Source organism: Artibeus jamaicensis, unplaced genomic scaffold (genome assembly GCF_021234435.1).
Source record: "Artibeus jamaicensis isolate MK-2021 breed Jamaican fruit bat unplaced genomic scaffold, CSHL_Jam_final contig_956, whole genome shotgun sequence".
In the NCBI taxonomy this organism is placed as follows: Eukaryota; Metazoa; Chordata; class Mammalia; order Chiroptera; family Phyllostomidae; genus Artibeus; species Artibeus jamaicensis.
Window position 1 is genome coordinate 2,632,479 of NW_026522021.1, and position 27,600 is coordinate 2,660,078.

Below are 27,600 nucleotides of genomic sequence, written 5' to 3' on the forward strand. Positions count from 1 at the left end.
ACCACAAAAGACTGTGAATAGCCACAGCAATCTCAGGAAAGAACAAAGTAGAAGGTATCACACTACCTAGTATCAAACTATACTACAAGACAATAGTAATTAAAATAACATGATACTGGCATAAAAACAGACACATAGATGAATGGAACAAAATAGCCCCCAAAACAAACCCATACCTATATGATCAATTAATATATGACAAAGGATACAAGAACAGTGGTAAAAACAGTGTATTCAATAAATGGTATTTGGAAAATTTGACAGTTATGTGCAAAAATGTAAGGAACTACACTCCTTTCTTTTATACCATATACAAGAATGAACTCAAAATGTATTAAAGACTTCAATGTAAGACTTGAAATCGTAAAAATCCTAGAAGAAAACAGAGGCAATAAAATATCTGATATTTTTCTTAGCAATAATTTTTTCTGACACATGTCCTTGGGCAAGGAAAACAAAAAAATAAATTAAATGAACAAACAAACAAATAAATAAATAGGACTTCGTCAACCTAAAAAGTTTTTGCAAGCAAAGGAAACCAACAAAATGGGGGGAAAAGGCTACTGAATGGGAGATGATATTCACCAATGATACATTCAGTAAGGGGCTAATACCCAAAAGTTATAAAAAACCTATACAACTCAACAGCAAACCCCACTCCAAACAATCTAAATAAAAAATAGGAAGAAGACCTGAATAGACACTTCTCTAAAGAGGATATACAGGTGACCAATAGAACTAGATGACCAATATGAAAAGATGCTCAATGTCACTAATTGTTAGAGAAATGCAAACTAAGACCACAATAAGATATCACCCTGTATATGTCAGAATGGCTATCATCAATAAATCAAAAACAAGTGCTGGCAAGGATGTGGAGAAAAGGGGACACTTGTGCACTCTTGGTGGGAATGTGGACTGGTGCAGCCACTTTGGAAAGCAGCATGGAAGGTCCTTGAAAAAATTAAAAACAGAGCTGCCTTATAATTCCATGATTCTAATTCTGGGCATATAGCCAAAGAAATCCAAAACACTAATTTGAAAGACTATATGCACCTCTATGTTCAATGCAATGTAATTTACAAGATATGGAAGCAACCCAAGTGCTCATCAGTAGACCAGTGGTTAAAACAGTGGTGATACATACACAGAATGGAATATTTCTTGCTATAAAAATAATAAAATCTGACCATTTGTAACAACATGGATGGACTTAGAGGGTATTATGCTAAGTGAAATAAGTCATAGAAAGGCAAATACCATGTGATTTTACTTACATGTGAAATCTAAAGAATACAATAAATGAAAAAACAAAATAGAAACAGACTCATAGATAATAGAGAAAGGACAGATAGCTGCTAGAGGAAGGGACTGGGGGAGTGGGTAAAAAGGTAAAGGGATTAAAAATTACAAATTGGTAATTACAAAACAGTCATGCAGATATAAAGTGCAGCATAAGGAATATAGTCAATAATACTGTAATAACTATGTATGGTGTCAGGTGAATACTTATAAAATCAGGGGCATCACATTGTAAAGTACTTGACTATCTAAATACTATGCTTTACATCTGAAACTAATACAAAATAATATTGAATATAAACTTTAATTAAAATAGTATTAAAAGAGAGATGTGATTTGTGTACACAACGAGCTTGATAAGCATGGGTTATACTTTTAACAGACATCAGGTAATAGAAGTCCTGAGACATGTATCTTCAAAATAGATGATGTCAGATATGTGCATAAACTACAGAGATAGAAAAAATATAGAAGACTGGTGATTGAGCTTAGCCTAATCAGAGGGATTAACATAGCAGAAGAAAGAATGTGCTGATAGAAGGGCATTGGACAGCATGAAACATAGAAATGTAGGGTTTAGTGAGTGGAATTAGCAATGTTTATCCAATTTTGACTTGAAAGTCATCTTTCTTAGCACATGCTCCATCTCTTTGCTCTGTATATTTCCTTAGCCATAGAAGGTTGTTTTGGACCATTGTAGATAGATGGATAAATAGATAATAAAAGAAAGAAAGAGAAAAAGAGGAAGGAAGAAGAGAGAGAAAGAAGTTCTAGACATAGATATCTATGTATTTATAGTGGTGTGATAGAGTCACCGCATTGCTGCTCTGTAGAACCAAATGTTTAATATTCAGACATTTTGTGAGATGGTTGTCAAGGTATTGGCAGTTTGAAATTAACCATGATGGCATTATTTACATTATGGAAATAAACCATAAATTGGGTTTTTTAAGAGAGAGAATATAATCATATCATTGTCTGGTTATGGGTATATAGAGAAATATTTAAGTTTATCACACCTGCATAAATATATTTGATGTTCTTAGGTTTGTCCACCAAGGAGATCTAGAAGCAAAAATATACCTAATAGGAATAAGCACTCTCAGATCATAGATTTTGGCTTCTAAATATTACTTATCATTAAAATGAACCAGAGCTCCTTGAGAAATGACTGATTGTAGGGCTAATCAAGGGAAATAGAGAGAAACTGACTATATGGGAGGATGTATTTGCCAATGATACACCAGAAAAACGTTTGATCTCCAAAATAAAAAACTCAGATTACTCAACACCAAGAAGACAAACAATCCAATTTAAAAAAATGGGCAAAAGATCTGGACACTTCTCCAAGGAGGATATACAGATGGTCAATAGACATATGCAAAGATGCTCAGCATCACCAGCCATCAGAGAGATGCAAATTAAAACCACAATTAAATATCACCTCATACCTGTCAGAATGGCCATCATTAATAAATCAACAAACAAGTGCTGGCGAGGATGTGGAGAAAAGGGAAACCTACTGCAATATTCTTGGGAATGTGTTAATGTGGGTTCACTGATATAACAAATGATCCACACCTGCAAGGGATTTTGATAGTCTGTTAAGCTGTGTAGGGACAGGGGGAAGAAGAATATTGAAAATCTCTGTACCTTCCACTCAGTTTTGCTGTGAACCTAGAACTGCCCTAAAAAAATCTATTACAAAATCAGAACACAGAGCCCACTTAAAAGGACTACAGCGGACAAACCTGAGAAAATTTGACTATGAAAAAAGACAAAGAATGATTTCAGAAAGTAAAGTTATAATATATGAGTTCATATTGATATAAGTAAATAAACAAATAAATAAGTGAAGGAGAATGGAAAGTTCTTCCTTACAATGAAACATCAATTCATAAATGTAGAAGAAATGATGGAACTAGAAAGTCACCATTTTGCAACCATGATAATAATAATGATTTCAGTCAAAATCCAATAATGGATGATAAAATTAGTATGTGGAATTTTGAAGAGGAACAGAATATTTGCTTAATCTCAAAGCCTTCTGAAAAGTTACTTACTAATTTAAGGAAAAAATAAAAACTTTACAATTAAGCTAGCAAACACAAATTTAATGAAGTATTCCTAGTTAAGGTTGCCCACACTGGAGCTGTGTGCCTCCTAATGTGATGAAGTCTTAATGTGAATCTCCAGGCAGAGATTCTGAGTAAAGGGGGCCAGGTGAGGCCAGAGAATAGACAGTGGAAACAAGCTCCCTGGAGGTTCTGATATAAGTGATCCACAGACTATAGACTGACTTCTAGGTAAAAGAAATTCTTGTTTATGGTGCCCTTCAAGCTTTGAATAAAGTTGTGCCCACATGTTTCTAGAAAGTGCTTCTGGCTACCATTTATATCTGAGCATCTGTCATTCTTCAATTTGGCAGAAATTCTTATCTGCCTGGAAAACATGCACATTTTCAGAACCAATGCCTCCCTCTGAGCCTCCCCATCACTGGCCCTTTGAAGCATGCATTGTTTACCTTTATGGGAGCCTGTTTCTTTGGAATTCTGGGAGTTAATCATCAGCTGAAGAAAATCCACTCGGTGCTGGAAGTCAAAAGAGAAATTTCAATGTTAGAAATAAATCAAGAGTGCAGCACTAAATTTCTTTCCTAATAATATGGCTCCACCCGGAAGTGTGACTTGTGCTGCCTGAGTCATCAGTGAACACAAACATTCAGTTACAACCTGGAGAGCAGGATGTTTCCCTGAGAGAAATCCAGCCATTAGATCCAACTGCTTGTTGGTCCTCACTCTTTCTGGTCTCTGGCTTCTCTCACTTTTGAACACAGCTTCCTGGTCAAAAAGTTACCCCTTGTCACACCTGCTTGCTCACAAAAAAAAGTGATTGCTGACCTCAATTTTTTTCTCTAGCCTTAATTTTTCATTAATGGCCACATAGATTAACCTCCCAACACTTGAAGAGTTTATTGGTGCTTTTTCTGTGATCAGTTTCAAATGCCCCACCATCCCAGAACTCTCCACAATGTTCAGTGAAATCCTGGGGTAACTAACCCTATCACCATGACTTGCAAACATTCTTGTGCTGGCCTCCAGGTCCATGAAGGCAAAGCTGGGTTGGCCAGCTTGTAACCTCAAGGCCCAGAGAAGACTCCTGCCCTCTCAGTCTCCGAGGAGGCTCAGACTTAACAGAGTGAGTGCACTCTGTCAGGTGCCTCATGGGGCCTTCATTGCAGAATATATAAAGCAAGAGGCTTGGAAGTAATGTGATTCTGTTCCAGTTTAAGGCCTGGGGAATTATGATTTTTAAGCAGTTATTTTTATGAATGAGAGTGACAATTTATTGAAGGGAACTGGTAAGGTTTTTTATCTCAATACTATTCATGCAATGATATACCAAGCTTTGTGCTTATTCTTACATTTTAAACAATGTCTTTCTGATTCATTTTTTATTTTCTTTCTTAACCTCCACCTTCTTCATTCCCTACAAAATGTTATATAACTTTCCTCCTATAAACCTAGAGTTCTCTACCCATCCAAAATAAGAGAAGTGCACAAATTATATGTATACAGCTCAATAAATGATCAGAAAGGGAACACTCGCATGTAACCACCACCAGATTTTACCTTTTGTTTATCTTGGAGGCGACTTTCTTTCATTCTTTTTACAGTTTTTATGAAAAAATCAGTAACACTTTTTGGAAACAGATGGATATTTAATAGTTCAAAAATTGGGGTAAGGAATGGAAAGAGCACTGTAAGAAAAAAAGAAAGCACAATGAAAATACAAATACACCTGGAGCAATTATAACTTTCTCTTCTAATCTGAACAGTAAAAGACACCAGGCTTCTTAGCAAGGAGCCATTCCCTCTATGACCTTTGCTCAGACTTCCAAGCCCATGGCTGAGCAAGGGCAAGCCCACATACAAGGACCATCACTGTAGCAGTGAGATCGGCAGCCCCTTTCTCATCTTTTGGGTGACTAAAGAAACAGTATTACATTCCTGAATGGCTTTGCATTTTATCTATTGAATTAGACTGTCCTTGAATAAACCAGACCAGAGTCTGATACTTTAATTAATCTCACTGTTCAAGAAGTAGTCAGATGCACATGCATGGGCACAGTAGAACACTAGACACCAAAATGTCAACGATTATTGTATCTGAGTGTTTAATTATAGGTGAGTCTTATTTCTTCTTGTCATTGAAAAAACTTCTGAAAAATGTATAAGGTATGTGCATTGTATAATAATATAAATATTAAGCAGTACATAATATTTAATATGTATATATTAAAACAAAAAAACCAAAACTAAACAAACAACTAGAACAGGAACAGAATCAGAGAAAGGGACATCACATGGAGAGTTTTCAGTGGGGAAGGGGACGGGAGGAATGGTGGGAAAAGGTACAGGGAATAAGAAGCATAATTGGTAGGCATAAAATAGATAGGAGAGGTTAAGAATAGTATAGGAAACAGAGAAGTCAAAGAACTTATATGTATAACCCATGGACATGAACTAAGGGAGGAATGCTGGAGGGTTGGGAGGTGCAGGGTGGAGGGGAAATAAGTGGTGAAAAATTGGGAAGATTGTAATAGCATATTCAACAAAATATACTTTAAAAAAGAGAAAAGCTTCACAGAAGGCACAAAAAGAAGTGTAAAACTTACAGTCATTAAAGTACAAAACATTGTTCCAATAAATTAAAGTAGATCTAAGTAAATGGGAAAACATCCATGTTCATGGATTGTAAATCTTCATATTATTATGATGGCAATATTCCCCAAGTTGATCTACAGATTTAATGCATTCTCTATCAGACTCCTAGCTTGTTTTTTTCATAGAAATTGACAAGCTAAATTTAAAATTTTTATAAATTGCAAAGGATTCTTGTTTTCAGAATTAGCCAAATCTGAATAAAAGAGTAAATTGTAGAACTCACAAGTACCAATTTAAAAATTTACCAAAAAGTCTTAATAATTGGGGCAATGTTGTGCTGCCATAAGGACAGACATAGAGATCAATAGAATATAATTTAAAAATCCAAAATAATGTGCCTAAGGTCAACTACATTTTTTAAAAGTTAATTTTTTAATTACAGTTGAGATACTCTATTATATTAATTTTAGGCAATCAATATAGTGATCAGACATTTATAAGAGTATATCTTATGAATGATCATCCTGATAAGCCTATTAGCCATGTGATACTATACACACTTATTATAAAATTATTCACTATATTTTCTATACAATACTGTACATCCCCATGACTATGTTTTTTATAACAAGCAATTTATACTTCTTAATTTCTTTTACTTACACTCATCCTGCCAACCCCTTCCCATTTGGCAACCATCAACTTGTTTTCCATATCTATGAGTTTGTTTCTATTTTGTTTGTTTTGTTTTTTTTTAAGAGTCTGCATAGAAGTTGCATCACATGGTATTTGTCTTTCTCTGCCTAACTTATTTCACTTAGCACGATACCTTCTAGGTTCATTCATGTTGTCACAAATGTCAAGATTTCATTTTTTAAAAAGATTTTATTCATTTATCTTTAGAAGGGAAGGGAAGGGAAGAGGGAGAAAAATATCAATATATGGTTGCCTCTCGTGTGTCCCCCGCTGGGAACTGGCCTGCAACCCATGCATGTGCCCGGACTGGGAATCGAACCATGATTCTTTACTTTGCAGGCCCTCACTCAATCCACTGAGCTACACCAGCTAGGGCAAGATTTCATTTTTTATGGCTGACCAACGTTCCATTGTATATATTTACCATAATTTTTTTATTCCTTTGTCTAATGATGGACACTTATGTTGCTTTTGTACCTTGACTATTGTAAATAATATTGTTTAAACATAAGGTGTGCATATAGGTTTTAAAAAATTTTAGTCAAATTTATTTTCACCCCCTGAAACTTAAATCTCTTACCAGTAAGTGGTGCTTCTTGCTCACTAGGCCCAATACCATCAGTGTTATTAGCCAGTGTGATAGCTTATAGAAGGGAAAGGCAATCAAATTACAACAAAGGCTTGGAAAATTGATAAGTCTTTGCCATAGGAAAGCCTTACCAGATGAAAGTGAACTGCTTTGGGTGGGCCCTTTTGCCAAGGATGAAGAAAATAGCATTCACCAAACCAATAGCTGCATATCAAGTACCAGGATATGTTAAATTATCCAAACAATGAAACAATATCTGATGAAGCAGCTGCAATTGGAGTCACCACCTAGTAAAGCTTAAATAATCCACTGTCATTCTCCAAGATCTATCTTCCTTTTGCATAGGACAAATAGATAAATGGAATGGGGATGTGATGAGATTCACTACCCCCACATCTCTCATGTCCATGATGGTGGCACTAATCTCTTCAGTCCCTCCAGAAGTGCTGTCTTGTACTTTGTTATATTTCTGATGGTAGTGGCAGTTCCAGTGGCTTCTACTTGCCCTTTTCCATAGTAATAGTCCTTACTCCATAGAACAGGTTATAAATTTGGGGATTCTGCCAGCTGCTGAGTGTGTATCTATTCTTATTATTCATTCCAGAACTGGGGAATTACCACAAGATGCATTTATCTTTTTAAATTAGTGTTTTGGATTTCTTTGAATAAATACCTGGAAGTAGAATTAATGGGTCATATGGTAGTTCCATTTTTTATTTTCTGAGGAACCTCCACACTGTTTTCCATAGTGGCTGTATTAATTTACAATCCCACCAACAGGGTATGAGGGTTCCTTTTTAAAAAAAATGTCATTTTAATTGTTGTGAGGGCTCCTTTTTCTCCACATCTTCACCAACACTTGTTGTTTGTTGATTTATTAATGATAGGCATTTTCACAGGTATAAGATAATATCACATGGTGGTTTTAATTAGCTCTTCCCTAATGTTTAGTGATATTGAGCATCTTTTCATATGTCCATGGCTATATGTATGTCCTCTCTGGAGGTATGTATGCCTATTTAGGTTAAGGTCAACTGAATGTTGAGAAAGGTTCTAAGTCCATTCAAAGGGGAAAGTAGGCTTTTTAATAAATGGTGCTGGGACAACTGGATACACATATGCAAAAGAATGAAGTTGGACTCTTACATTATACCATATACAAAAATAAAATAAAAAATGGACCAAAGAACTGAACCTAAAAGCTAAACCTCTATTCTCTTACAAGAAAACCTAAGGGTAGCTATTTATCACCTATCTGGAAATGAATCTTAGACATGATACCCAAAACATAGGCAATAAAAGAAAAAATACACAAATTGTAGAACATTGAAAAAAATTGTGTGCTTCAAAGGATTCTATCAAGAAAAATGAAAGATAGCTACAGAATGGGAGAAAAATTCTCAGCTCATATATCTAATAAGGAATTTTTACCTAGAATATGTAAAGAATTCTTACAACTCAACAACAAAAAGACAAACAACCTAACTATAAATGGGCAAAAGATTTGAATAGAAATTTATCTAAAGAAGATACGAAGATGGCCAACAAACATATACAAAGTTGCTCAACATCATTAGTCATTAGGGAAATGCAAGTCAAAACCTGACAATGAGATACAATGTCATATGTACTAGAATAGCCATAATAAAAAAGATAGAAAAATGTCAACAAAGGGTCGGTGAGGATGTGGAAGAACTGGAACCTTCATTTGTTACTGGTAGTGTAGTTATTGTAGAATAAAGTTTAGCAGTTCCTTAGTAAGTTAAAAACAAATTAATATAGGATTTAGCAATTCCACCCTAGAGTGGAAGAACTGAAACCAAAAGAAACCCAAAAGAATTGAAACAGGTTGGTAAAAACAAACAAACAAAAAGCCCCTGTACAGAATGTTTATAGCAGCATTATTCACAATAGCTGAAAGGTAGAGAGAGACAACCCAATGTCTCTCAGCTGATTAATGAATAAACCTAATGCAGAATGTTCATACAGTGGAATATTATTTGCCCATAATAAAATATAAAGTGCTGATACATGCTACAACATGGATGAACCTTGAAAACATTATGTTAAATTTTAAAAAGCCAGACACAAAAACCCACATATATGATTCTCTTTATATTAAGTGTCCAGCACAGGCAAATCTATAGAGACAGAAAGTTGATCACAGATTGTTTAGGCTAATGAGATTGAGATGTTAAAGTAAAAAAGTATCATATATCTAAATTGACAAAAATGTTCTAATAATTAATATGATGGCTACACATAACTTTGAATTTACTAAAAACCTTTTTTTCCAGTTTCATTGAATTGTAATTGATAAGCAGTACTGTATAGGTGTACATCACAATGGCTTTTTCTACATATATTGCAGAATATTTATCATAATAAGTCCAGTTATTAAAAATCACCTCACATAGTTAAAAATTATTTTTCTTTCCATGTGATGAGAACTTTAAGAATCTACACTCTTGTATATCTTATAACTGAAAGTTTGTACCTTTTGACCACCTTTGTCTAATTCCCCCACCCTCAACCTCTGCTTGTGACAATTACAAATCATTTATTTTTTTCTATGAGTATAAGTATTTTTTTAGATTCTACATATAAGTGAGAGCCTATAGCATTTGTCTTTCTCTTGCTGACTTACTTCACTTAGCGCAGTGCCCTCAAGGTCCACCTATGTTGTCACAAATGGCAGGGTTTCCTTCTTTTTTATGGCTGAATAATATCCATTCTATCTATCTATCTATCTATCTATCTATCTATCTATCTATCTATCTATCTATTTATCATCTATCTATCATACCTATCATACCTATGCTATATTTTTATTCATTTATCTGTTGACAGATACTAGGTTGTAAAATTGATAGAACTGTCCATCTTTAAATGAATAAATGATACAATATATAAATTATATCTCAAAAAAGCTTTTATAGAAAGAGGTGGGGAGAGAGACACAGAGAGAGAGAGAAGAGGACAGGAGAGGTGGAAGAAAGAAAAAGAAATATAATAGTCTACGTACATATGGAGAGAAAGAATGGATCAAGGAAATTAAATCTTAAGAGCTTCTGGGTTTTTTCCACGAAAGGATCTTGTGGGTTGTTGAGGGAATCGATGTTCACTCCAAATGATGTGCTAGTAATCACATCCATGCTGTAGGCCCCAAAGATGCTGAGCAGAGAAACAAAGATATGAAAAATTAAAATCAGCAACTCTTTAAGCCTTATCCAACACATACAACAAGCAGGGCATGTAAATTCATATACTCAGGAAAGACAGGTAAAGAGCCACACAACTGTCAAAACCATCAACTGGATCACCTGAAAATCTATGCTCCTGTCACACTCAATCATGAGGTACTTATCAAGTGTCAGTAATGCAGCTAACCATGTGCTGGGGTTATGGGGATACCAAGGAAAGTTAGACCCACCTGTGAGCACAGGGAGATTAGTCAGAGGGATGGAGACCCACAATCAGACAAACTACAATAGTATGTTTTGAGTCTGGACAATAGCAGTTGTTCTGTGTTTGAGTAGGACAGAATGTAGATAATGAGCTCTTCCTAGTGGAAGCAAAAAAGGTGACATTGACCTAGGTCTTGCCCCATCCAAGTATCTGTACTCAGCTGATTCCTCTTCGGCACATTACAGAAGAGCAGCACCCTGGTCTGAGTTGCCAGGAATGTCATCTCTGCTTCTCTACACTCTTGCTAAAGCTCTAGAAATACCTACTCTCCTGAACTCCAGTGATCTGAGGTTGCCCTTAGGGCGGACTCATTTCTGTGAAATACAAGAACTAAGAATGTTCCTGGTTTAGAAGGCAGATGAATCTTAGATAATATCTGTGACTTACTGTAATCTAGATATTAATCTCAGTTGAAGTTATGCTTCAGATGGAATGTCTTTACTGGAACAAATCAGTACAGTGATATGAAGCTATTGCTTAGAAAATGTCCATTTTCTCCCCATCCTACTGTGTAAGAAACTCAAAAGGCAGTTATTTCTTCATTTTTGTCTGTATGTTTTACTCCTTTTTCAATCTAGTTAACAATTTATATCTAGTAAAATATTTTTATATGAAAATACCATTTTAGATAAAAGGAGGATTGTTTCTGGTTTAAAAAATAATAAAAAATCACTCCAAAATTGATTTGGGGAAATCCCATAGGTAAGTGAGCATACATACATTCCCAGTTATCCCAGCTTAGTTCCAGTTTACATCAGTTGTTCCTACATAATTTTTTTAAAGTCTTACTTTAGACAATAAATAATATGGCCACCCTACCCCATAGTCTGTACAGGACCTTCTATCTTTTAGATTAAAGAAAGAAGTGGTGGTAAAATTTAATATTTAGTATTTTGCTGGTGTCCTTACCAAACTCATGAAGGGGTTTAAGTTGTTCCAAGTTCCACATTGTAACTTCCCTGCCCCACCCACTGCCCACCAATAGGCACCAGTATCTTCCCCTGGTACTACTATTTCACACCCTCTACACTGGACCCTTTGATATAATCATGTTTCTTCTCTCTGAACCATGTATCTTTGTCTTCCAGAATATACACAGTGACAATCAAGCAGACACACTAATCCTGGTTCACATACACAAGGGAAGGCATTTCCCTCCTGGCTGCCCTGCTTGGGTGAGCCACATCTTCTCGGGTAGCCCACTGTAGTTCTAACACCACACACCTACTTCTATTTGGTCATAGAGTAACTCAGCAGTGGGAATTTCGGTTCTGTGGAAAGCAGCTGGAGGGTCTCAGGGAAAAGCTCAGAATCCCAGCATCTGGGCTCCTACTCACTTTTTCAAGTTGATGGGTTTGCCTTTCTCTGCTTCCTTCCTCAGATTCCTCACCATCATATCTCCATACTGGTTAATGATGGGGAACATCTAGACACAAAAAATAACACCACTTGGAGTTAAATGTGAAGAGCCAAGTCCCAGAAGGACCTGGCTTTCACAAGCATGGAGCAGTAAGGGATATTTTATAATGAATCTTATTGTCATTTCTAGGACATAAAGATAAAAGACCTTTTTTTTAAGGGAGCTCAAATTCAGTAGGTTACCCTTAGAAAGAAATTATCTTATTTTCTACTTGTCTCCAGACACATTCTTTAAGTTTCAAATTAAATGTCCTCTTATACACTTACCTCCTTGAGCTTTCCACTAGTGAAGGTTGGAGACAGCAATGCTCGTATTCTCTTCCAGTTTTCATCCTTAGCCAAAGAGATGGCACTTTTCATAAATCCCACTGGACCAAGAGCCTGGAATTGAAAGCAAAAGACATTTCCCCCTACATATGTTTTAGAGCTCTCTATGGTTGTAGAAAATCATTAAATGGGCATCAATTATTCAACAAATATTTAGTGACTGTCTACTTAGTATCCGGCCTTATGCTAGATACTCAATAAATACTTATCCTAAACGTCTGGTATCCTGTGAAGGTGGAGGAGATAACAAGCCACCCAGTGTGTTTTCTAATACTTATTCCAATCTATTCTTTGAGGCAAATATGTTTGGCAAACTGCTATTTCAGGGGAACAGATAGGAACAAGACCTACTACCTCCTCCAGGGATTCTTGACTGATATCCAGACAGCCTTGATAAACTGTATGTTGTTTCAAACTACTTTTATCTTTACTTATATCTATAGCATGAGCAACTTGAAAAAAAAAGTCTTAACATGGTGATTAAAAAATGTAGTTAATACTTAAAAAATTAGGAATCTATTTGCTATTCCTTAAAAAAGATACAATAACAGGGAAATCCTTTTCTTTTACATTTTCCCATCAGGGATAGAAGAAAAAAAAGAAAGAGGTAAATCTATTTCTCAGGTTGAGACTGGCCTATCAAGCCAACCTGCTGGAGACTTTCTTCTCACTTTTAACACTGTATTTTGTTTTAAAAAGAACATCTCCAGTACACATTCTGATAAAAACTCACCAACTAGGAATAGAGTGAAATTTTCTCAATAAAGAGCATAAACAAAAAATGTACACCTAACATCCCACTTAAAAATGAAAGCCTGGAGTAACATCAGCAAGATGGCAGAGTTAGAGACTCCAGTGTCTGTTGCCCCGCAAAGAACAATTAGACATCTATTCACAAACAAAAATAGGCCTAGGAGAGTTCAGTAGTTAACTCAAGAAGCTTTTCATGTCGTGGTCTGGAGAAGACCCTAACAGACTTTGCTGCTGAGGAAATCAATTGCCAGCACAGCCACTGTGAATACCCTGCCAATGTTGGTACTGATAGCTCCACAGGTTTTCACATTTGCTGATTATAAAAGCCTCCACACCCACCAGAGCTGCCCCAAGTTGTGCTACCACCCCAAGTCATGGGATCCACTCCAGCAGCCAGCCCTGGTGTATGTGGCTGTGCATGTGTATAATACCTGCAGTCAGTTGTTCAGAGACCTGATGTTAACTCTGACTCCTGTCAGTGGACTAAACCACATTTGCCCACAACTAACCTTTGCAGCTGCATGCCTGTGCATTGCCTGCCACAACTCTAGTCACTGCAGTGCATGTGCCTGCAACCTGCTCATGCCACATGTCAGTGCACACTAATGGCCCAAACACTCTAAGCAAATTCTATGCCCACAGTTGGCCCTGGTTCCTGCCACTGGTCCTGGCACTTACCATTGGGTATATGCCTGCAGTTATTCCCCACTAATAAGTGTTTCACACCAGCCACTTTGGCCACTATTACTGCCTGACTGAGTTCCTTGCCAGTGGCCCTGTTGATGCTGTTGAAGAACCCCCAACATCCCTTGTAGCTAAAATGGAACCTCAATAGTTCATGCTGCCAAGGATCATGCAGTTGATGATGTTGTGAATTCCAACTGCCTAAGCCAACCATGCTCTCTTGTTCTGGAGTCACATTAGCACTGAGGGCCAAAGAACACTCCAGTATGTCCCAAATCACAAGTAAATTTCTTTCCTTATTTAAGTTATTTCATAAAGTTTGGAAGAGTTGATGGCTTCTTCAAATACACAGACACTAATGAAGGCCACTGGTTCATGAAGAATCAAGGAAACAAATCCTGCCATTCACAATAACATGCATGAACCTAGAGGACAACATTCTAAGTGAATTACACCAGGCAGAGAAGGATATATATTGTATGATTGCACTTGTATATGGAATTTTAAAAGTCAGCCCAAGTAAAACAGGACAAAATGAGGGCTATAAGAACATGAGAGTGTGGAAGAAAGATATCAATCAAAGACTATAAACTCAGTTTAAATTCAAGATAAATAAGTGCTGGAGACCTAATGTACAACATGGTGACTTTAATTGATTATATTGTATACTTGAAATTCGCTGAGACAGTAGATGTTAAGTGTTCTTATCACACACTGGTGAATATGTTAATTCGTTTGTGGTAATCATCTTACAATATATCAAAATATCACACTGCATACCTTAAGTATATACATTTTATTTGTTGTGAATAAATATATAAATTAAAAGTGGCAAAAACCAGAATGCTTTTTCCTAAGATTTGGAACAAAAATGTTCACTCATGCCACTCTTATATAATATCATACTGGAAGTTCTAGGTAGTGCAGGAAGACAAAAAGAAGTAAAAGGCATACTAGAATGAAAAGGGAAAAATAAAGTGTCTCTGTTTTCAGGTGACATAACTGTCAATCTGAAAAATCTTAAGGAATATTAAAAGAAAACTCTAGAACTAATAAATGAGCCCAGCAAGGTTGTAGAATACATAAGAAACAAACAAAACTCAACCACATTTTAATGGAATAACAATGAGTATTTAAAAATATAATACCATTTATTATCACTCCAAAGAAAATAAAATACTTTAAGTGAAAAATTTAGCAAAACATGTATAGGATTTCTATGCTGAGAACTACAAAATATTGGTGAAAGGGACAGAAGAAAGCCTGAATAAATATGAAGACTTACTGTGCTTGTGGATTGAAAGACTTGACCTGGTAACAATTATAGATTTTCTCCAAATTGATCTATATGATTATTTTCAATTCTTATCAAAATCTCAGCAATTTTTATAACACAGATAAGCTTATTATAAATTTGTATGGAGATGTAAAAGACATAGAATAGCTAAAACAATTCTGAAAAAAAAAAGTGGAAGGAGTCATTCTAGATGTTAAGAATGACCATGTAGCTATGGTAATCAAGACTGCCGTGGTACTGCTGGAGGACAGATACATAGATCAGTGAACAGAAGAGGATGAGAAATACATGCACACATCTAGGCTCAGTTAATTTTTGAAATAGTTCAAAAGCTGTTCAAGGAGGAAGGATAGCCTTTTCACAAATGTTGCTGCAGCAATCAGACATCCATTCACAGGAAATAAGAACCTTGACCGACATTTCATACCTTATACAAATATTAGAACAAAATTGATTATAGATTTAAATGTAAAACATAAACCTATATAACATTTAGGGAAATAGAAGGAAATCTTTGATCCTTAGGGCTAAATGAAGAGTTTTCAGAATTGGAACTAAAGGCACAACCTGAACATGGCTGGCCTCCTCACACAACCACAATAAAATTACAACTAAACTGTAGACCAATCATCTCTCAGAAGTCGAGTTGAATGGAAATCCAAAAACTATGGGACTAAAGAAATCACATCAATCCAGAAGTGTAGGAGACTCAGACGCCTGGAACGAGTGAGTCCCGCACCCACGTGTGGTAAATAAGAACTCAAGTGGGATATCGTGGGAGCAAGGGGTCTAAACCCACAGTAGACCCTCCAGCCCAGAGTACAAGTGCCAGAAAGATAAGCCTCCATAACTTTTGGCTGTAAAAACCAGTGGGATTGGAGTTGATAAAAAACAAACAAACAAAAAACAACTACTATACTCCCTAGTAGTTGCATTTAAAGGGCCCCTGCTGAACTTACACAGATGTACTTCCTCTGAGCTCTAGAACCACTGGGGTACCAGCTTGAAATGCAACAGTAGCATAAGGAGAGGAACTGAAGTGTCAGGGAGAGAGTTGGGGAACAGCTCTCTACCAGATAGAAAGACAGGGCAAGGCCATTGTGCCTTTTCTGAGCCCTCCCTGCACAGAGCCACAGCTTCAGCAGGTGAGAGCCATATATGAGGCTCTATCAACTTGGCTTACACTGTTTGCCCTGTCTTGGCATTTACCTGAGGCTCCACCCTACCCAACTTACGGGCCTGACCCCAGACCCCTACCTCTGCTAAGTGGCCCTAGCGCAGCACTGGCAGCTGCCAGCTTTGGATCACAGTTTGGCTTTGCCTGGGGATCTCCAAGCCCAGCACAAGTAGCAGACAGCTGCAGATTACTTTGTAGCTCACACATGGCCCCAGGTGGAACACAGGTAGGGGCTGACTCTTCCCTGCACCACCCTGGAAACCCCAGAGCCTGCTTACTCAGCGACAGCTACAGACAATGCTGAGCACCACCACCCCATTCCTGCACATATAATCTTCCACAGAGGGTGGAGATTGGTGGTCAGTGGTCACAGCCAATCCTTGCAGCTGGCTGGCCTGACTACATTTCTACCATTGGCCTGACAACAGCAATCGAGGCTCAACTACAAGGGGAGTGTGTACTCAACCCACATGAATGGCACACCTCAAGTACCCAGCTTGGGTGATGGGGCGGCAGTGCCACTGGACCTACAGCTCATGCTACCAAGACAGGGAGTTGTAGAAGCTCTTCCTAATATGCAGAAACAAACACAGAGAGGTTGCCAAATGAGGAGACAAAGAGATGTGACCCAAATGAAAGAACGGATCAAAACTCCAGAAAAAGACCTAAACAAAATGAAAACAAGCAATATATCAGAAGCAGAATTCACAACACTGGTTAAAAGGATGCTAAAAGAACTCAGTGAGGATTTCAACAGTTAAAAAAGAGCCAGGCAGAAATGAAGGAAATACTAATGGAAATCAACAATTTACAGGGAATCAACAGTAGAGTGGTTGAAGCCAAGAATTAAAATAATGATATGAAACACAAGGAAACAAAAAAACAGCCAAGTAGAACAACAAGAAGAAAAAAGAATAAAAAAAATGAGTGCAAGGAGCCTGTGGGACCACTTCAAGCAAACCAACATTTGCATGTTAAGGGTGCCAGAAGGAGAAGATAAAAAGAGTGGGAAATTGGAAGCCTAAAACAATGGAAGTGAAAAACTAATGAAAGAAAACTTCCCTAATTTGGTGAAGGAAATAGACATGCAAGTCCTGGAAGCACTGAGAGTCTCTAACAAGATGGACGCAAACAGGTCTACACCAAGACACATTGTGAATATGCCAAAAGTTAAAGATAAAGAGAGAATCTTAAAAGCAACAAGAGAAAAGCAATAGCTACCTACAGGGGAGTTCCCGTAAGGCTGTCAGCTGATTTCTCAAAAGAAACTTCGCAGGCAACAAGGGATTGGCAAGGAATATTCAAAGTCATGAAAAGCTGGAACCTCCAGCTAAGATTGCCCTTAATAAAATGTTTTTTTTTTTTAAAGATACAACCTCGCCCTGGCTGGTGTAGCTCAGTGGATTGAGCACGGGCCTGCGAACCAGACAATAGTGGTTCGATTCCCAGTCAGGGCACATACTGGGGTTGCAGGCCGGTTCCCTGCAGGCCAGTTCCCAGCAGGGGATGTATGAAAGGCAACCATACATTGATGTTTCTCTCCCTCTCTCCTTCCCTTCCCCTCTAAAGATAAATAAATAAAATCTTAAAAAAAAAAAAGATACAACCTATTTAAAATGAATAAATTGGCTTCATCAATAGTAAAAATATATTTGCTCTGCTAAAGACCCTGAGAAGAGGAAAAGACAAGCTACACATTGTAACCATAGAAGAATATGAAGAGGGAGACTATGGTGGTGGAACAGTTCTGTATACTGATTGTGATGATAGTTACACAAGTATTCATATACGATAAATTTTTATAAATAACGCACACACAAATGAGTGCACATAAAACTGATGAAATCTAAATAAGCTCTGTAAATATAGCACCAAAGTCAATTTCCTACTTCGATATTGTACTGTAGTTATACGAGTAAAAGATATTACTATCTCAGAAAACAAAATAACAGGTATAGAATATTCCTGAATTCTTTTGTAACTTCCAATTAATCTGGTATTATTTCAATATTAAAATTAAAAATTAAATAAATAAAACTTTAATTTAAACAAAAATGGACACTTACCCGCCGGTTTGTGAAGACAGAGTTGCATTCCTTCACAAGGACTGCTTTGATCAGGTCTGGGTCAGTGATAGCCAACACAGGCTGTCGGCCATCATAGAACCTGTGTCCGGAAAACAGAGCTCATTCAGTTTAACAAGCCAGCTTCTGCAGCTGGAGCCACGTCTGGAAGTCCAGGCTTTCATTCTGATGTGACATAACCCATATTTATGTGATCATTGTTGGAAATAGCATGAGAACATTTAAACCTAGGTCATGTACCTGGGTGTTTTGTATACCATTCTTAGAATTTTTTATGCTTAAAATATTTCACTATCAAAAAGAAAGTTAAGTTAGTAAATAGATGAAGGCAAGTAAATAATCTGAGAACATAAAAATAATAAGGAGAGCCTGGGTAGGTACTCAGTCCCTTAAAAATACACTTTTGGTAATGGAAAAAATACCATAAACAATAAAAAGGAAGAGATACACTTTTGAAGATAATCAAAAACATAAAAATGCAAATGACAGAATATTAGGTGAAAAATGTAGGCGTACTGATCACAAACATGTAAAAATGAGTCTGCAAATAAAAAAGACTTGGAATGCTCAAAAAGATATGGCAGAAATATGAATGATTTCTATGCTCTTTTTCTAAAATTCGATTACTAGTTTATAATTGCTTAAAGGAAATATTTTAACTGCTAAAGAGAGGCCCTTGGTAGAATCCAGTTTAGAAATATTTGAAACAAACAACAAAGAGAATAAAAAACACAGAGAAGCATGTATGATTCATTTACAAATATTTTCCTTTCATTACTTATATTTATTCTACATGTGGGTCATAACTGGCCCTGGGCTCCAAGCAGGCTACATCTGCCAGCAGCAGGGCAAGCCCTCTCCTGCTGCACCCACCACCCCTCCAGCAGCTCCCAACAGGAACAGCCCCTGCAACTGCCTGAGGCCACTTTACAAAGTCCTTAGGTCCATCAGCCCACCAGGGAGCAGTGTGGTTTAGAAATATCCTACATCTCTTCAAAGGTAGTAGAACAGAGTACATAAAGCAATCAATACTTGTATAAACTAAACTTCTATTGAGAAGGGTTGCTTTAAATCTTTTTAAAAACCCAAACTCCATATTTTCAGAGAAATTTTAAAAAGCTGAGCAGATATGGTTTCCCTTTCCATTTACCTATACCCACAGCCTTTTCCTAATGACATAACAAATCCAAATTTAAAATGAAGGACTTTGGCTTTTAATTAATAGTCAATCATGTGGGAAGGAGTTGTAATAGGCATTTATGAGCCTATATTGGAAGAGCCTGAAATAATGCATTTTACCCAATGGAAGGAGACCTAAGGGAGGAAAAATGGAGAAGAGGGGCATGATGAGACTGGACAGAAGGTGATGCCAGGAGTCCCTAGGCCACTGAAGTCTGGAGAGTAACAACAACCTGCAACTCTCCAACTCAATTCAGAATGCAGACCTGGACACCTGGCGACATCTGGGATCCCTGGTAGGACAAGCCTCCAAAACCTTTACCACAGGTGCTTCATCCTGAGAGGCTCTGGGCTGAGACTGTCCTCCACACCATGGGACCCTCATCATAACAGCAAGTAAATCCACTGGGAGTTTCCCCAGTACTCACCCCCACATTCTTCCATACTTTTTAAAACATTCCTGGTCAAATTCCACAAAACCCTGCAAGGAGAAACAAAATCAGATTATTGATCTGAATGTACTGGCCTCTACCTCTCACTGGAACCAAAATGACTTGAATCCCATGAACTCAGATGGACTGTGTTTCTGTGTTTCACACTGATAGAGGGAAGCTCTTATTCAGCAGTGTCTTGGGAAACAGAGAGGAAATAGAGGAGATATTTGCAGTGGGGAATTTAAAATCACTCTTGAATTTTCTCCAAGTAGTGTTGATACTTGACTTACCCTTGTGTTTGATACTAAGTAACTCCTGTCTTTCAGAAGGGCTTTGTTGTGCATGTATTATCTCTCAAACCCCATAACCCCCAGAATTATTACCTCCATAGACTCCTGGACTGAAGCTGAGGGAGAGTAAGAGTGGCCTGCACACTCTTTGATCTCCTGGTGCAGCATCTTTTTATTTCTCTCATTGACCTTTCTGAATTCTAGCAGAATGAGGAACTTTATCACCAGTGACCTCTTGAAGTCTAATAGATTTACATAAGTCTCAGGCATGTACATTGAGTAAGTATGTGAGTGAATGAATGAATGAGAAAGTACTTGCTTTCCAGTTTTATGGATCAACGTGGAAAAGATGGGGAAATGCCAGCACTGCACAAGGACAGAGCACATTAAAATGCTTTCTTTGAGTTTTAAATTCTGTAATTAAAAAAGAACACATCTTGCTATTGCTAAGTTTTAGTTGTGAAATTTGATATTTTAACTATACAAAAGAAGTTCCAGAAATGTGGGCCCTGGAGTGCATCTGTAAGGAGTTGACTGGGAATGGTAGAGAGGAAAATATTGCCTTGTCGGAGGCAAAAAACTATGGGAAGGTCTTAGACTAAGAGGCAGTGAGATCCCAGCTGGGAGAATCAGAATCTGAGAATCAAGCCTCTCCCTTGAGGGAAAGAAAATCTGAGGCACAGAGCAACCTGCACACAGGCTCTGCCTGCTGGCCTAAGGAAGCTCTTAGCTCTCCGTTCAAGGGTTGGGCCCTGGGCAAAGGATCAGGACTGAATCAACCATGAAGGTTTTACCAAAATTCACAGTCCATGTGCCACTGTGTTCATTCTATCCAGATAAACTAAAAAAATCTAATAACTTTGTCAAATCATCTTCTCTATAATGACTTTATATAAGTAACTGTGCTTTTTTTTTAAAACCCCACAAGACTCTTTTAGAGGTTGAAGAGACAAACATGTGCAAATTACCCAGTGGTGAATACTTGGGCTGCCTCATACACTGAAGTTTCACAGCTGTCCAGGAGGAAGAAGGAAAAAAAGGCTACCCAGAACATATCCTAGGAACAGGAACGTCTGACTCTGGCATAGTCAACCTCATGAGGCACTACCAGGCACCTCTTCATGCATTTGTCCTAATACTCAGCATGATTATATCTTCCTGGGAACCTGCACCTGGCAGAAGGAAAATCCTCCTCTGGATGCACACAAGTTGGAATATTAAATCATGTCCTGAATCAGCCAGAGAGCTCTGCTGCCCAACCAAGACAAAATGTGAGGCTCTGAACAGCTGACATAGAGCCCTGGGTAAACCTGGTGATGGGCTGGGTGGTGCCTAAGCTGCCCTTTCTGAAAAGCGTGAAACCACTGAACTTCCCCTTGAGGACAGCCCTTTTGCTATGGAACTCAGCTGCTATTTGTAATCATAAGAAGCAAAAGAAGAATCCCAACAACACTCACCCTACGATAGCCCAGAACGGTTCCCACAAACGGGAGGGGTGTCGGCCCAGGAATTCCCAGCTTCTTAAAAATTCCATGTGTATGGGTCCCATATCTTTAAAGTGAAGGAGAAAAACATGTTATGGGGTTAATGGAACAGGCACAGAGTGTGGCCATTCACTGACTCACAACTGGACCAGTCAAGCTAGGGAATGAACATGTAATCCATCAATAATAACAGCAACTCCAACAGCAATAATTACATTCTCTTCTCACCTCTTTTCCCATTTCTACTGTGAGACACGCAAAAAGTAACAATTAGAAAAAAGTGGCCGAAGTTTCATGGACCCAATATGAGTGATTACTTGTTAAATGTTTCCATTGGGAATACTCCTGAGAGGCTGAAATATTTCTAGAAAATTCAGTCATTTTTTAAGCAAATTGACTCTTCAATGACTTTGAGATTCTATTCTGTGTACACACACAAAATAAATTCTGCTCCAATGACAAGATTTTGCTTAACTGCACCCACTCAGTAGCAGGGAGTTACTGTGAGCCTACCGAGACAGTGTCCTTACAGTTTGTTCAGTGACTTTTAGGCTTTACTTCCCTCTGTGCCATGACTCTGTTTTAAGATTTGGCTTTTCTTAAATACTCGTATATCACCATAGGAAGGTCTTATAATAGCTACAGTGGTCTTACCCACAGAATGAAAACTGTGCTCAAAGGTTCCCCTGGCCTTGTAGAAACGTGGTTGCCTGTCAGCTACACCCAAGTCTCTGTCGTGAGGCAATTTGATTGACTTGAGCTCTAGAGAAGGGTGACTGACTCATGTGTTTCTTGAATGAAACTGAATAAAGATACCAATGACTAAAGATCTATTTCCAGACCATTTTTCCCCTCGAGGTATCTGGTCCTCTAGCCTGTGATGCTCACCTGCTAAGCACAGTACCAGGTTTGCTAATTTTTTCAAGGTGGCCAGTCAGAAATTGGTTTGTTTACTGCTTCTGTGTGTCAGCTATCTTGAAATCCCATTAAGGCTACTGCTTCCCATGGTAGGCCTGCCTGTGACTCATCTTTCCTGTGTCATGTGTGGTGTTCTGGGGGTTCTAAATGCTTGCAAGTTTTTCCATTCCAGTGTCACTGAGAGATGGAAGAGTGGAGGGCAAGGAGAGGCTGAGGAAATAGGCCGCTGGCAACCATTTTAAGGGTGAAGTTGCTGGGCCTACAAGACTCACCCCACAGAGGCAAATTAGAAAAGTATGGCTGATGAGGAGGCTCTGTATAACCGTTCAGCATGCCCTACCAGCACTTTCTGCTAAAGGGGCCTTTCAGACTTCTGCACCTTTCTGTTTATTGCAGAAAATGTGCTATACAACATAAAATATGTTTCAGAAAGCTGAATTAAAACTTTGTCCCCTCTTCTTTAGAGGTTTCCCTTTAAGAAAGTATAGGTTTCTAACATTCTATGCAGTATGAATAATCTTATAATAAGTGATGGAAATGGTAAAATAATGTGTAAAAGAACTCATGCTCAAGGACAGCAGAGGAGCCTGAGCTGGGCCCAGGTGGGTGTGTGGATCCTTCCTCCAGAAACTTGGTGAAGTTATGTGCACTGACTGTTGAAACCTGGGGTACCTTTGGATGGTCCCAACCCCGTTCTTCCTTGGCCATGACAACCACGGCAAATCAATTAAACCCATTTCTGCTTCTGAACTTCAGCACTTGAGTGAATGCATCAGCAATGTTCATCCCTCGAGGGACCTGGTCTGGTGTCTAAACTCATATGATCCATAGCAAGGCAGAGGATGGGCTGTGTGAATTCCATGGCTTCTTTACAACTTCCCCTTTTTGGTAGAGCAATGCTGCTTTTGGTAAAGCCAGTCATTTCTATTGCACTTACATTGTGTTGCCATAAGAGGGCATGGTCTAGCTACAGCAATGACTCACAACTGTACCAGTGTCTCCTAAGGCACCAAATTTGTTTATCCAGTGGTGAAAGCATCTAGTGATAGGCCCACTGCCACACAGACCACACAGTGTGACTTAGATGGTGTCCCTCTCCCCAGGGTCAGGCAGAAGAGATGCCTACCCTGCTGTCCTGTGAAACCAGGGTTTCTGGGAGAAATATCCTCCTACTCCTTCCAGAAGGCCTCGCTTACCCTCACTGCCTCACAATCTCACTTACCTGCACTATGAGATTAAAATAACCAGTTATGCATATATATATACAATCTATGTCATGCATGTATGTATTTGTACAATGGACTCATATTTCAGATATTATTCTAGTTGGGTGAGGTTACTTACACACCTTTGTAGTCACAAATCTTGTACCAATAGCCTCTTTTATTCTACAGAAAGGACATGCCAGAAATAGTCTTATGTCAGTAAAAAAAATCTAATATTAAATAGAATAAAATTTAACACTATCAAGTTATTCTAAAATGTCATCAGACGGAAACTATATTGCCCTGATATGCTGTATTCATAACATTTCTTTCAATTAATTAAAATAATGTTTATATTTTCTATATTCAAGTCATCATGATGCCTACTCTTCATGAAAGTGAGATTAAGATAGAAGTCACACAGGACATGGAGGGGGCCTTCCCTACCCACATGTCCAAAATACCTCCTATCCCAACCTGCTACGTGATGGCAGGAATCCCACTCTTGAAAGGAATTCCTCTGCTAGATGGCTTGGTTTATCCTCCTGTACTGCAACTTACTGGAAAAAATATTTAAATGCACATTGGCTTGTGGGTTTGTGCCTTTACAGGCTGTTAGAAGATTTCATGTCAGGAGGAAAATAAATCTCTATAATAATGCTAACCCTCTGTGAAGACTAGAAGATGAAGATGAAATAAAAGAATACAATGTCAAAATTGCTGCAACTTTCTTCTGCTCTAGTTTCTCATGAAGGGAGAATACTTCAATAGTTCTGCCTATTATAGGGTGATGGAACTGAGTGTTAGGAGGAGAGTGTCAGGAGAGAGACACTGAATAAAGGGAAGAGCTAGTGTGAAGAGAAGGGGCAGTGTCCAGCACCCCATACATAGCCCACACTCAATCCACTGAGCTACACCAGCCAGGGCCCAGAAGCCCATTGTTTTTGATCTGCCTCTGCTGAACTCCTAGGGTCATTCAGACTAGGTCTGGAATCACCCTAGGAGCAAATAATTTCACCAAAGCATGTGGGCTACAGAAATTGGGAGTTGGGGGCAGATGGGATATTACTCCTCAAAAGATCAAAGTCAGATCAATAATAACCCCTTTGGTGTTTGTAGACCCCCAAATTTAAACAACTTTTCCTTTATTGACTGTTGGATATTTAAAACAGAGAAGGGAAAGGGGGACCTGATGAGCTCCCCGAGTCCAAGATTACAGAGGACATGAGCCTGGACAGTTTACTCACAGATAGATGAGCACCAGGCTGGTAGCCAGGAGAACCCAGGTTTCTGTGGAAAAGCTTGGGATCAGGTCCATGGCCACTTTCCTCCCGAGATTCTCTCCTCTGAATTTTCCTTGCAGCACCGTGTGCTCTTCTCAGCAGGCCTGTGTGTGAGAAATTTCCCTTCCCACCCAGTGGATATTCAATGAGACTGGCTATTTATATAGTGGGAGAGGGGGTGGGACCAGATCTGACCCAGTAGAAATGCCATCTGTGCTCAAACTTCAGGTGACCTCTCAACTTAATATTTGGCAAAGCCTCATGGAAACTCCCACTTTGACCACCCTTGAGTTCATGTTCTGTGAGTAATCAGTGAACAACTCACTTCATTTTATCAGTATGCCCAAAGGTTACAGAAACTCAGGTAAAGCATTGGCCTTAAATCTCTAACCTGTCCTCGACCCCATGGCTGCCTGCACTAAGAAACACTTGAAATCCTTCAAACAAGCTAAGTCTCAAGATCTTTACCCCTACAGTTTCCTCTACCAAGAAATGTCTCTGTGCCCTAGAAGATTCCTACTCATCCTTCAAAACTCAACTCAGACAGAAACGCTTCTTTTGGAGTCTTTCCTAATGAATCTCCTTGAACAGTTATCACTGCTTCTTTCTCTAGGTAACTTAAAAAATTAACTATTGAAGCCCTGGCTGGTGTAGCTCAGTGGATTGAGCACGGGCCTGCGAACCAGACAATCGAGGTTCGATTCCCAGTCAGGGCACATGCCTGGGTTGCAGGCCGGTTCCCTGCAGGGCACTTCCCAGCAGGGGATGCACGAAAGGCAACCATACATTGATGTTTCTCTCCCTCTCTCCTTCCCTTCCCCTCTGAAGATAAATAAATAAAATTTAAATAAATAAATAAATAAAATAAAAAAAAATTAACTTGAGGAAGTTGGCGGCGAGGTAGGTGGGAGTGGAGCCCACTTCCCCCTGCACACAGGTAAAACACCTAGCTGATCTACTGAGGAACAGAGTGAACAGCCAACAATACCCAGCATGTATGAAAATAGAAGACCAAAAATTGTAGAGGACATTGAAAAACTAGACAGGAAGGAGAGTGCTTCAGGACAGTAAGGTCCCTGGGACCAGTGCAGTGGCTGCAGCCCCTGGTCCAGCACTGACAGGTCTGCCACAGGGTTCTTGGGAGAAGGCTGGGTTAACAGCTCCCTCCCCTTCCAAACAAGGCTTGAGCAGCACTGGGAGAGACCTGGTTGCTTGAAGTTGTAGAAAGGGAAATAAGGACTAAGAGGCAAACACACAGGGGCTGTGAGTACTCACTGAGTGTGTGGATGCAGGCTGAGGAAAGTTGGGCCATGATGGGCCCTGACCCGGATGTTCCTTAGTTTGGATGGAGAATTGGGCTGTGTGAGAGGCCAGGCCTCTGTATGGAGTGGCAGGCTTGAGCAGGAGGAATTTCTCAAAAAGAAAAAGTGAAAAAAGAGACACTTGGCAACTGTTTAGGACATTCTCCTGAAGCAGCCACTTTGGACTCCTCCCCACCCAGCAGCGCTGTTCTTGGGAGGTGGTGTAGAAGGTCCTAGGAACACTCCTATAAATTGGGAAGAGTGTGTGCCTGAACTTGAGGGATGGGAGGCTACTTGGGGAACTGGGCTGGAGGCTGACTAACTGCAGATCAGGAATAGAGAAAAACTAAATCAATCAACCCTCAGCCAGCTGCAGGCAGAAAGAACAGAAAAACTGGCTTAGCCAGTTTGAAGCCAGCAGGAGGCTTTTTTATTTAAGTAATTCTTGATTATTTAAAAAAACTTAACTCCTTCTTCCTGTCTTTCCTTCTTTCTTGTTTTATTTCTCTTCTCTTCTTCCCCTTTTATCTCTTCCTCCTTCCTTCTTCTTTTTCTTTTTATAATACCCACAGAAGGAAAAAAAAAAACAACAAACAACCCAAACACCTGGAGTTCAGGAAAAGACCTGAAAAGACTCTGTGAAAAGACCAGAGTTGGACCCAAAGAGGGGGCATCCCAACAGCTGAGAAGGTGAGAAGAATTTCACTTGGCTACTACAGAGAATTTGCAAGTTATTGCATATTTCTATTATTATTTTCATTATTCTTACATCTTTTACTTTATTAGTGTTTTTGTATGCCTCATCTTTCAGATTAGTCTTCTTCATTTGGCTGGTTATCGCATTGTTCGACTGGTTTCCCTTGGTTCTCTCTTTCATAATGTATTGTTGATTTATTGCCTCTCTCTTCACTTGTGTTCCATGAGTACACTACTCTAGGTCCTATATTTCCTATTCTGGTTAACCAGATCACATAGATTCTGTCATGTGATTGTTGCTCTATTATCATTGTAAATAATAGCTGTTCTATACTATTGAAATACTA

At 38.6% G+C, this 27,600-nt stretch overlaps 1 protein-coding gene across 1 annotated transcript in view; it reads right to left on the reverse strand.

The window, feature by feature from the left end:
- LOC119041580 (cytochrome P450 3A12-like) overlaps positions 1 to 25,399 on the reverse strand; it is a 39,759-nt gene extending 14,360 nt beyond the window's left edge. The window contains exons 1-9 of the mRNA XM_053655363.1: positions 25,221 to 25,399; positions 21,824 to 21,917; positions 20,071 to 20,123; positions 18,446 to 18,545; positions 12,409 to 12,522; positions 12,060 to 12,148; positions 10,280 to 10,428; positions 4,935 to 5,062; positions 3,827 to 3,893 (exon numbers count right to left, since the gene is read on the reverse strand). Of these exons, the coding sequence (XP_053511338.1) occupies positions 3,827 to 3,893; positions 4,935 to 5,062; positions 10,280 to 10,428; positions 12,060 to 12,148; positions 12,409 to 12,522; positions 18,446 to 18,545; positions 20,071 to 20,123; positions 21,824 to 21,917; positions 25,221 to 25,291 (865 nt within the window). The 5' untranslated portion in view covers positions 25,292 to 25,399. The remainder of the gene's footprint in view (positions 1 to 3,826; positions 3,894 to 4,934; positions 5,063 to 10,279; positions 10,429 to 12,059; positions 12,149 to 12,408; positions 12,523 to 18,445; positions 18,546 to 20,070; positions 20,124 to 21,823; positions 21,918 to 25,220) is intronic.
- Positions 25,400 to 27,600: the final 2,201 nt, after the last annotated feature.